The following is a 12867-nucleotide window of genomic DNA, read 5'->3' as shown; positions in this document are numbered from 1 at the left end:
AGTCGGGGAAAAAAAAAAGATCCTAAATCCACTTATCCTGATCTCCAAATATGCTGGGAGATAACCACCATAATGCACTTTAAAAAAAAAAAAAAAAAAAAATGAGTCACAGAAGGAGAACGTGGGAGGATTTTCCTGATTTAGAGTCCCTATCTTCACTCTTTAAACACACAATTGCATGTAGAACTGAAGTGTGAAAAATTACAAAATGTTTAGGAAGATACTGTCCTGTGCAAAATGTAACGATTAGGGTGTTCGAAAATGGAAAGTGGAGATCTTATATAAGTCCTAATGCAACCCTGAAAGCTCAAGGAAAGGACTGATATATATTTTGTTCAGTTTTCTGATCTATTAGCCATTACCAGAAGGTTTGCATGGGGGTGGATGTGTGCATGTGTGTGTTCTGTTAAAAGCTCCTGCTCCCACATTGACACAGAGCGTGCCAATCGATACACAAGCATTTCTCACCATCGATTATATAATTATGCTGGGTTAAATCATCATGCCCACGCAGGCCTTTAAAAGATGGACTCCACACACCCTATATATATACACACACACATACACTACACACTACACACACACACACACACAAAGCTGTGGCACTCCAGGTTGCAGGTACTTCACAGGGCTGATTAGGATGCCGCTGGGGTGCTTTACATCACTCTTATTAGCCCCTGTGCTACACAATAGGATCATAATTAATGGCAGCAGCAGGACCCTGCTTGATCTTTACACGCTACTCTCTCTCTCTCTCTCTCTCTTTCTCTCGTTCTCTCTTGGCTTTTCTATCTCTTATAAGTCTTTACCATAGTCTAAACCATAGGCAATTCAGAAATCTTCTTGCACAACATACAGTTTTGTATTTTAATTAAAAATATCAATGGAAATAACTGTATAAGCACGACTTTAACTAAGTCATTTTTCTCCTGTAATTTTCTCAACCTCCCCTAAAACAAAACATCAGATTAAAAAGGCGTGAAAACGCCTCACACTTTGCTGCAGCAACGTTATGTTTTATTTGTAAGATATACATTGTGCAGTGCAATTCGTTTTCATTTTGAAGAACTACCAAAAAAAATTCTAGCATGAAATTTCTTGGTAGTAAGCATTTTAATAGTGTGTTACACTGTATCTCATACGACACTGTCTAATTTTTAAGAAGTTTGATTTTCCTCTTTTATTCAGCATGTTTACAGCCTTCACAGAACCATCTATAGGTGCAAGAATGTAAGTACTTGACCTTTTGAAACTGAACAGAAACTGCACACAAGAAACTGGTGAATAAGAAGTGAACTTTAGACTCATGAAACAATTATTACGAGTATGTACAAAACCTTAATTATTGATTACATTGTTCAATTAATTAAATTCTGTGCATAAAATAGAAGGGAAAATAGTAGTAAAAACAAAAATTCCCTTGGACCTCAGACCGAACTTTGCTCCCCCAGTTTCACACAAAATTGGGTGCCCATGGCACTAATACTAGAAGTTTGTCAAATCAAACTAAGTCAGACAAATTTTTTGCAAATTGTTAAAACTACGCACATAGAGTGTGGATGAAAAAAGTTGTAGCTATAACTTGTCAAAACTGTGCACAGAGTGGAGCTGAAAGAAAATTTCTACAAGTTGTAGCTCTAAATCATTAAAACTACACACACAGATCAGGTATGAAAAAAAATTCTACAAGTTGTAGCTATAACTTGTCAGAACTATGCACATAGAGCAGGGCTGAAAGAAAATTTCTACAAATTGTAGAAACAAACTGTCAAAACTAAACACACACAGAGTAGGGTAGGAAAATATATAGGGTGTAGCTACAAAAGCTACGTACATAGCGTGGGGCTAAAAAAATTGTGCAAGTTGTAGATATAATTTCTCAAATCTATGCACAAAGTGAAGCTGAAATAAAAATCCTACACATTGTAGCTACAAATGGTTAAAACTACACACATAGATCAGGTCTGAAAAAAATTCCTCATATTATAGCTAAAACTTGTCAAAACTATGCACATAGAGTAGGGTGGAATTTTTTAAATAAGTTATAGCTATAAATTCTAAAAACTATGCACATAGGGTAAAGCTGAATGACAATTTCTATAAGTTGTAGCTACGAATTGTTAAAACTACACACAAATCAGGTCTAAAAAAATTCTACAAGTTGTAGCTATACCTTTTCAAAACTATGCACATAGAGCTACAAATTATTACATCTATGCACATAGAGTGAGGGTGAAATAAAATTTCTACAGGTTGTAGCTACAAATTGTTCAAAGTAAACATAGAGCAGGGTGGGGCTGTGGTAGTTTATGTAATGTTGAAGATGTATATTATGAAATGTTACATATGAAGCATATACACAAAATTTGTGTTACAAGTTACAGATTTGTGAACTATGAATGTTATTATAGTTAGCAGGCATTATGCAGCGTAATGCCGTATGTAGCTGTACACAAATCGATGGAGATACCCTTCAAAAATAGTGTTGTAATATTGTGTGTGCGTGTGTGTGACAGAGATGGTGCCTGTATGTCCATATTACTATATGAAGGTGTTGGTATGGATGATGATTGATAAGTTTTCTGTGAGGAGATGAATATTTTGCATTTTTTGGAAGGAGTCTCCAGTGTCAGTGTTTTGTTACACAGACCTAAAGAAAGTCTTCCAGACAGAGGAGTTTGCGCTTTCCTTTTATTTATTTTATTTTTTAAATTAACATTAGTATTCGCATAACAAACTGTATGTCTTATTAACATTATTATCTTTTTACCAGAGGCCAAAAAAAAATGGAGTTTTCACCTCTTTTTCCCGTGTTCAGCATTGAATTCATTCGTAATGTCACACTCCACAGTAGTGTTTAATGGCTCATATAAAAGTTGACACTCGGTTGTGGCAGTTGTATACGGTCTCTCACTGTCAAAGAAGCTTTAGTTGTGGCGTTTTATCTCTGTATCAATGTTACGGTGGAGAGGTGTGAATTGTTTGCCCAGCAGGGGGCTCACACCCCTGCCCTTTCCCATCACCCTGCTCACCAGCAGTTAAACACAGAGTCACGATACTCTACACACAGAAACCCAACAGTGTCCTGACTCATCTTATAACGAACCTGCGGCGAAAAAATTATTCGTTTATCCTGATTGAAAATTTCTGATAAGTCGATTTCCGTTCTGCCGGCAGGATGGAACAGCAGTGTACTGTGAGAGAGGGTTCAATTCAAGAAAGAGAGAAAAATGAGGCTTATGAGGGTACGTGCTAATATGTTTGTAGCTGATATAAGTGACTGTTGATATTAAATGTAACTATAACAGATAAAACAGATTGAAAAGTGCAATGTGTCATTCTTCAATGAATAAAAAAAAACAATGTGAAAAACTGCTGTGGTATAAGAGGAATAAAACACATCAGGAAGTGTTGTAATTGGAAATGAATCATCTTCATGGTGGTAACACTAGCTTCACATTTTATTCCTGACTCATCTTGATACTTTCAGACCTGGGACCATTTTTTCCAAGAGGAAGTTTTGACCCCCATGTACACGGACACCACTTTTAAAAGGACGACTTACCTATGTTAACTCTATGTTAAGAAGTAGAGTGACATATAGTGAGTGCACTTTGTAGGGCACTATTCCATCATGTGTTTATTGCAACAATATGAGTAGTAGGGAGCCATTTCCGATTCAGACTCTCACTTCTTAAACACATTACCTCTCTCTCTCTCTCTCTCTCTCTCAATCTTCTCCCCCTCCTTCTCTTCCTTCTCGCTCCCTCTCCTCCAGTCACACCAACCCTGACCGTGCACACTTACCGCCTGGCTCAGCGCAATCAATTATTGTTGCGACAGAATCATTAATAATTTCCTAATGAAAACGATTCTGTTGATCTCTGTTGTGTTTTAATTAAACATAATTACGGCGGCGCTCTGCACTGCGACGGGGACCCCTTCAGGGTACGACTAAGTTTTAATACACTGATAATGAATTTTTGACATTGTGTTCTGTTGTTTGGTTATTACGCACTCACAGTTTGCCTGGCTTTGCAGATAGCAGATAATAACCCAGGCACCTCCTCGCACTTCGCCACCGTGACACTCAAAGGGGAGGTTCAGGCGAAAAAAACAATTAAAACGTGCCTCTTTTTGAGGAGCGGTTTTCCTTTCTGTGTTTTAACTTGGCTTGGCTTTTCGTGTTTGGCTGAAACTTTCGAATCCAATATGAAGAGTTTTGAGAACAGTGAAGAAATGGAGATCTGGCGTGTGTCGCAAACTTTTTGACTAGAAGAGCTACAGTGTAAAAAAACGATCACCTGAACAAGCCTTTTATTAATAGTACTACAAATAACTCAAGTAAAGAACAAAACACGATGGGGCATGCTGTTATAGAAAAATAATCATCAACGGGCTGGTGTGAAGCAGAAGTTTCCACCTTAAAGTTGATTAGTTTCCTATAACGGCACTCTCCGAAAGTCATTTATTCCTTTTATATCATAGCAAATAGCCAACAATTAGGCCTACATTTAAAAAAATATTTGATTAAACTACACATCATACTTTTTTATCCGTTTATAGTTGCATTTAATGTGGAATGTCTGCAAAACAAGCTAGCTCTTATGTTATAACATCTATAATCAGTCGCTCCCTCACTTTCTTTCTCTCTCTTGAATTTATAAGACAGAAAACGCTTCTTGTCTTGTTCTGTTACAAAATGCTGACACTGAAGACTCCTTCCATAAATGTTAAAGAAACCTCTCCTGACAGAAAACTTCACCACTTCAACAAGTACAGGTTTTTCGTCGTCAAATAACAGCATGTTTAGCATCTGTTTATTATTAGTACGTATAGTATGAATTAGAACAAACGTGTTCGTAAAAACTTGGGATTGGTCTTGTAGCCGTAACTACTGTAAGAGCTGCGGTTATAGAAAATTAATCAACGCTTTCAGACCAGTCAGTTTTGAGAATTCAGTTGTACTTTGGTATATCTTAATAACTTGTCGATTATTTCATATTACTGTTCATATAAAAAAAAACAAAAAACAATAAACGACTAGAAAATAAAGGCGAGAGAAGGTAAAATGGATGAAGTGTGAGATTTGCATACAGAATGGTGCTTGATGGTATGTTTTTTTTTGCTACATGTTTTGGCTGCATGCAACGTATGGAATATTGCATGCAGCTAATCCAGTTGATTTTGACTTTTTTTTTTTTTTGCCTCATTTATTAAACTGTTATTAAACAGTCCCTCCAGGATTTTGGAATTTTGCGATTGCAGAAATGAATGCAAAATCAAGGAAACAGCGCAGTATTCAGAGGAGCTTGCAATTTTTCAAAATTACCACAGATTTTCGCCAAGACGCTTCGTCACGTCATCGCACCACACATTCAGCCAAAGGCCTCTTCGAGTCACGCGCGCCGAACATGAGTACAGCTAAAAGGTCTCATTTACCAACAAGCATCACTGTACGATAACAATTTCAGCAAAAAAAAAAATTTACAAAAAAACTCTAAGTTGCATCGCAAATTTTGAAGAAGAAAAAAAAGCCACGACTAAATCAAGCATTTTGGTCATTAAAAAAATAAAATAAAATAAAAACTCTGTGAAATATTGATAAAACTTGTCGGGTGCAAAGGTCTCGAAAAAGTGCACAACAATACAAAGCAAATTTGATGTTCACAAACTTCTAACAATAAATTAAGTGAAACTATGAAACACTTTTTTGTCTATATTTTACAAAAATGTCCAAAAATGCACACTGATGTCCACAATGCACAACAATATTTAGCATTTTACACTATATACTCAAGTTTTTTTGTTTAGGGTTAGGGGTGGAGTTCAGCGCTCGTATCTTTCCTTTACGACTTGATGCGTATGAAATTATACGAAATCCAACCACTAATTGAATTCTCCCTGATTAATATTTTGATCAGGATCTTAAGAAAAATGCAAGCAGTACCCTTTTAATGTTAACAAAGTTCAAACTGTTCGACAAGCAATGTTTTCCGTCTGCTTCTCAAAGCAAGACCTCACCCAGAAATATCAATAGTGAATGTGAGCAAGCGGGAACTAATTAACATTACGCGAATGTCTAACTCTACCGTGCTTTCATCAGCTTTCACGTTTCACGTTAGCATGTTCGCGTGTAGAGTTTCCGTGCGAGAGGAAAAAAAAAAGGGTTGCTCGTGTTTAATGAGAGTAGTGCGGGGAGAGTCTGGGAGCTGAAAGAAGCTGCTGGAGTGTGTAGATGGGGTATTGTGGCACTTGCAGGTGGATAATGAGTTATGGTGATGAAGTGGAGAGGTTTAGTGCTGCCTGGATGAAGTCTCACTGTGAGGCTAATGTAAAACAAATGATACCACTTGCAAACTGAGATACAGTAAAGAACTCATTCTATAACATACAGCACCAGACAGAACCTAAACAAATATTGTATATGAGACGACTGCGTATGAGAAAAGTTTGACACTCGAGACACAATCTTGCACTTCCTAATTTATAGTCTAACACACTTCCTGTAAATGTAGCATGACCCAATAGCAGACTGGATTTTGCCTGCACGCTGTAGTTATTAGCCTGCAGTGGTCTATATATAGGTCGAAGCCTGTCCTGCTTGCTTGAAGCAACCCAAAGGGGAATCATTCTCACCCATTTATAATGAATGATGCCACACAGAATGCTGGGATACATTCATTACCAGGGCATTTTCTATACAACCCACTCTTCAGCTTGGCCTTGGTTTTGTATTACTAAACATGCACATAAAAGTCATTCCTGTGAGCTGATGTAAGTACCAGCAACAAATAGTTCACTACAAACTGTACCGAGTATATTCTAGACATCAAGAACGTCCACTTTTATTTGGAAAGAAAGCTGTGATCGAGCCAATATCATACAGCTCTTAGCTCTAGAATCTTGTTATTAGCAGCTGTTTCATATAGTTGGTCTCCTGGCAAAAAAAAAAAAAAAAAAAAAGATTACACGTAATCGTCTTTAACAGCTTATCAAAACTTTAATGATTCCGCTGATAAAGAGCACAAAGTTAAGTAGCCAGTTAAGAGGATAACTCCCCCAGAGCAGTATAGTGATTAGCCGACAAGAACCAAGAGGCTGAAAATCCACCAATTGCAAATCCCGCCCGTTCACTTGTTCGTTTCAGATCCCGAGTTGAGCCGAGCTATCCTTCACAATTCACCCAACTCTCATCGCCATTTATGTACTCTGTTACTTATTTATTTATTTTCAAATGTCACCCTACTCCAGACTACTTAGCCGGAGCTTCATGTAAAGCTTTAAAATTGTAGTGTCAATGTGCCGCGATCTGCAACAATGGAGCGCACTGTGAGTCAGCCACACGCAGTAGAACGTAAATGTGAGATGACAGGGAGCCTCAGATCTCATCGCTGCAACTTTGTTATGTTTTGACAGCATGTGTAGGTTTGTGTTGCCGTGCTGCTATGAAGATATCACGATGTTTCTCCTGGATAACATGTAATGCAAGCAGACTGGATGTAAAATTTTAAAAACCTTTGTCATTAAATTGTGTGTTTGGGTTGTTGTTGTTTTTTTAGTTTTATAACTGTGTGGTGTCAAACTGATTTTTTTAATGAAACAATGCTTATAAAAAGACATGTGTGTGTGTGTGTACGTATTATATGGATGGTGGTTTGGCAAAATCTCTTGGATGTCATTGTGGCAGAAATCTGGCATACAGCCGTACTTCTCGAAAAAAGACAATGGAAATGTTTTCTAATCTGGCTTAATCCAACTTCCTGCTAAAATCATCATACAGGGTAATATTTGCCGGTAAAAACAGTCAGTCTGCATAAACATGACTAAAACCTTGCTAGTTAAGTGTGATTTCCTGACACAGTGAGTGCTACAATTTGATCAAGTTATGCATAGTTACTCTATGTGCTGCAGCAAACTGAACATAAGCCTCATCAGTTCAGTTTTTATAATCTGTCATCATGTCTGTGAATGAAATGAATGAAATCTTGATGCAAGTCTTCTCTCTTTTCACTTTTTTACGGTGAGCGAACTTTACGACGCTAGGACTTGTGTACTTGTGGCTGAGATGCAAAAGAAAAATATATTTCACTTCAGGAAAGTTTTCAGAACTATAGCTAGTAGAACATGTCACAATTTCACCATGTGAAGGGTTTTCCCAGGTCTAGATTAGTCACAGTGTATGATAGGACAGATACCCCAACGCTGACATATTCAAAATACAGATTAAAATGCATTTCCATCTATTACCCCAATTCTACCTCACTGTAAAACCGGATAAGTTGAGGAAACTAATTACCTCAAAATTATTAAGTTGATAAATCAATTTCTTTAAGCCAAATACACTGAACTGTTTTAACAAAAATTTAACTCAAACTTTGTCATTTAAAATAAATTTTTGTTATATTTAAGTGTATTTGGCTTGAGGTAATTAGTTTCCTCAAATTTTTTGAGTTAAATGAACTCATCTGGTTTTACAGTGCCGTTCTTTTTTTTTTTTTTTTCTTCACCCAATCAGTTTCCTTACTCCAGTGCTTCCCATCCCTTTTGTGTCTGGCTGCAACTCCCCATCAAGTTCGTAACCCCCTCCCTCTGGACTTTCCGAAATTATACTACAGCAACCTCCACAGTGGTCAAGCCAGCTGTTTGTAGAAACTGGAGTTATATAACGGATTGTAGAAACTGCTTATATAATGGATTTTACAGGAACCACCAGGTGCTGGGACAAAAAAAGCTTTCTACTGCACCGACTACTGTACTGTAGAATCGCTGCCTCTGCTGCCAGGTTCGAACACTATCGTACACAACAGCTATCAAACACACAGATGAATGAGGCATTGCTAACCAGAAATAAACAAACAAACAAACAAACCTTTCTTCACAGACCTTTCTTCTCGCTCAGCTTATAACATCAACGTGATAAATACTGACGTTGTAAGAGATTTGAGTCATTTTCAAAATCATCTCAGAAAAAAAAAAAAAAGAACAATTAATGGATTGAAACTTTTTTGTTTAATTTTGGTTTTTGTTATTTACTGTATATACAGTACTGTGCAAAAGTTTTAGCCACCCTATTTTTATTAGTACATGCTTTGTTATAGATTTTCATTTTATGATTTCTACATTGAGTCAGTTCACAAACATTTTCAGTTTCCAAACATTAGTTTTCCAACGCAAATTTACATTTTAGAGAAAAATGTCAGTCAAGAAAACAACATATTACGTAAGAAATAATTTTTCAGGCAAAATAATAATAATAATAATAATAATAATAATAATAATAATAATGATGATGATGAAGGTTGCAGGGTTTGGCTACAAAAATAAAAGTCTACAGAAGAGCTGTGGTGCTTCTGCAAGCTGCTCTATGTATAATATATACAGCGTCCTCCACTAATATTGGCACCCTTGGTAAATATGAGCAAAGAAGGCTGTGAAAAATTGTCTTTATTGTTTAACCTTTTGATCTTTTATTTTAAAAATTCACAAAAATACAAACAAAACACAAGTTTACAAAAAAATAAATAAATATCTATGTTAAATATAGGTGTGCAGCAATTATTGGCACCCTTATATATAAAAGGTTGCAATCAAAATTATTCAACCCCATTGCAAATCAGGTTTATTTGCGATGAACAAATCAAACACAAGCAATTGAAATATTTCAACACGACGAATGCTTCAAGTGTTTTCCACAAGTTCAACTGAAAATGCAACTTATAAGGATTTCTCCAGTTTCACAATAATTCAACCCCTTCATGGCAAGCATCTTTAGTACTTAGTAGAGCACCCTTTTGCTGTTATGACCTGCTGCAAACGAGTTGCTTAGCTTCTGGTAGCGTTCCTGAGGAATCTTAGCCCATTCCTCATGAGCAACGGCCTCCAGTTCAGTAATATTCTCGGGTTTGCGTGCTGCAACCGCCTTCTTCAAATCCCACCAGAGATTTTCTATGGGGTTCAAGTCAGGTGACCGTGATGGCCCTGTAGTATCTTCCAGGACTTCTTCTGCAACCAAGTCTTAGTGGAATTTGAGGTATGCTTGGGATCATTGTCCTGTTGGAAGGTTCAATGACGTCCAAGCTTCAGCTTCCTCACAGACGGCATGAGGTTTTCTCCTCGGATTTCCTGATGCTTCAATGAATCCATCTTGCCTTCCACACGCTGCAGGTTTCCAGTGCCAGAGGATGCAAAGCAGCCCCAGAGCATCACCCAGCCACCACCATGCTTGACTGTGGACAGAGTGTTCTTTCTTCATTCTTCTTCCTCCAGACATATCACTGATCCATATTGCTGAAAAGTTCCAGTTTTATTTCATCACTCCACAGAACAGAATCCCAAAACTTCTGTGGCTTATTTATATGATTTTGAGACGACTTTTCTTGTGCTTTTGGGTCAGTAGTGGTGTACGTCTTGGAGTTCTGGCATGGAAACCTTCTGTGTTTACACGCCTTACTGTGCTCACTGAAACCTCAGTGCCTGGTGTCCCAAGTCTTGCTGCAGGTCTTTTGCAGTCACTCGAGGGTTTTTCACAACCTGTCTTCTCAGAAATCTGCTTGCAGCCGTTGATAGCTTCCTTTTTCTGCCCCGTCCAGGTACTTCATCAACTTTCTGCCCCTAGCCAGTTCAGGTATTTCATGTGTTCCAGCTCAAGCACACCTGGTGCAACTAACGAAGCCCTTGATTAGTTGCATCAGGTGTGCTTGAGACAACACCTGTTTTGCATATTTGTGCTGTTGTGAGGGATTCTATTCAGGGAGTTGAATCATTTTGAGACTGGAGAAATCATTATAAGTTGCATTTTCAGTTGAATTTGTGGAAACCACTTGAAGCATTCGTCGTGTTGAACTATTTCAATTGCGTGTGTTTGATTTGTTCATCGCAAACAGCTGAAAGTCTGTACGTTTTGACAATAAACCTGATTGGGAATGGGGGTTGAATCATTTTGATTGCACCTGTGTATATATAGGGATGTGCAAAAATGTATAATAAATATATCATTATTTCCTTAAACTAGTTAGGTGCTACACTAGTCTCATCCACATTACACACATTTGCAAACACCTGAGAAATACAGGAACACAGAAAAGGAAGGTCTTCGAAGGTATATATCCCTATTGTGTCATTCACTGTCTATGTGCTGTCCTTTAAATGTAGACGATGGAACCAAAAGAGAAAGCAAGTGAGCTGTATGTGTGTGTCTGTGTGTGTCTCTGTGTGTGTGTATGTGTGTGTGGGTGTGTGTGGTGGAGTGATAAACCCGGGATCTTACCTTTGCTGTACACCACGCAGTTGTTTTTGTTGTCTTCTGCTCCTTGCCAAGTCACATCCAGTAGCCACCTGGGGCCTGAGCTCAAAACCACTGGGACTGGAGCCTTGGTTTTCTGTAGGAGGAGAGATAACACACACACACACACACACACACACACACACACACACACACAAGGCATTAACTTACTTTGGAGGTGATTAGGGAGCACATTATTAAGAGCGTGATATGCTCAACTGGCATCCAACGCTTTTTGTAAAGCCGGAAGAGCAAAAAAACAAAACAAAACAAGGATCCCTCACGTGGCATTTGAAGCTTTTTTTTTTCCTCCCTGAGACTTTTCAGGTCCTTACAGGATGCGCCAGGCTTTTACAAGAGCAGAGAATTATGGGAAAATATTTTGCACGGCGATCCCGGTGTCAGATCTCTCCCGATTAGCCGCTGATCTCGGGTGCCTGGGAAAATTACGGAAAGAATGCAGATGGCTTTCGGCGGGGAAGAGAAAGCCGAGGTGAACTTTGGGCACGTTGTCCAATTGCTTATCGGCTCCGCGGGCCGGGAAGAATTTAAAGAATCGGTCTCCATTTCAAAGGGCGGCGGAGGTTAGGTGCCGTAATGCACCGGCGAGTTATTCTGAATGTGCAATATCGTTTTTCTTCTCCAGGCGCCTGGGTCGAGCTTGAAGTTATTTCTCTAAATCAAAAGTAGTGAAATAGGGGGCATTACTCTCCACGTGCCCTGATGTGGACAGAGGGCCACTATGGCTGTCTGGCTGTTGTATTTATTCTTCACTTGATTTTTATTCAATTTGTATTTTTTTTTTTTTCCAAATGGCATTTCCACCCTCCATACAAAGGGCAATGAGTGCCTGGAGTACATCATGGCTGAGCTGCACTGCTGTTACAGTAGCTATTGCTATTACTGGCAGGCAAAATGTCAGGCTTTCTAGGCCATTACTTGCCAACCCTCAGGCTCTTCTTCATTAGAGCACCGCTGAAATGGTTCAGCTAACAGAAAATGGGTGGTGTGCCGGCTTGGCGTTCTCACACCGGAGCCATATTTCCATAGGAGACGCTCTCATGAGACACCATTACTTTTGCTAGCACTTTTTTTTTTTTTTTAACTGTTCTGAGTGTATACAACAGTTACATTATTTCAGTGGAATGGGATGTAAAATGCAATACTGTTGTTCAGATTACACTGTCATGACTGTACGGTATATTGCGTGTATTTAGCAAATACTTGATTTGCATCGCAGGCTCTTATGTGGATCAGTATTATATATTATATATCTATTATATATATTCTGATCAGTTTGTCCTAAATGTAGTCAAGTCAAATTGAGCTATATAGCACATTTAAAAAATAATAAAAAAAAGGTTTTCATTGACCAAAGTGCTGTACAGAGCTAACTTAGAGTCTACAGACTAATGAGGTTTTTGGATCTTCGATATTTTCACAGAATAATTTCTCACAGAGAATATCACCATATCAACAATGACGCCTTTTTCAAATCAGTTTATGCCGCGCGTCTATCATGCAGGTTCCTGTGGAAGAATTGTTTCTATAGAAGTATGTTAACATAGACATAAAACACAACA

General features: G+C 38.2%; 1 protein-coding gene across 3 annotated transcripts in view; it reads right to left on the bottom strand.

Moving 5' to 3' along the window:
• zfpm2a (zinc finger protein, FOG family member 2a) overlaps positions 1 to 12867 on the bottom strand; it is a 173087-nt gene that overhangs the window by 40439 nt on the left and 119781 nt on the right. For all 3 annotated transcript variants that reach the window (XM_053611334.1, XM_053611332.1, XM_053611333.1), the window contains one exon: positions 11270 to 11381. In XM_053611334.1, coding sequence (XP_053467309.1) covers positions 11270 to 11381 — 112 coding nt within the window. The remainder of the gene's footprint in view (positions 1 to 11269; positions 11382 to 12867) is intronic.

Source organism: Ictalurus furcatus, chromosome 23 (genome assembly GCF_023375685.1).
Source record: "Ictalurus furcatus strain D&B chromosome 23, Billie_1.0, whole genome shotgun sequence".
Taxonomy (NCBI): domain Eukaryota; kingdom Metazoa; phylum Chordata; class Actinopteri; order Siluriformes; family Ictaluridae; genus Ictalurus; species Ictalurus furcatus.
The sequence above is the reverse complement of the archived record's forward strand: the minus strand, read 5'-3'. Positions and strand labels throughout refer to the sequence as shown.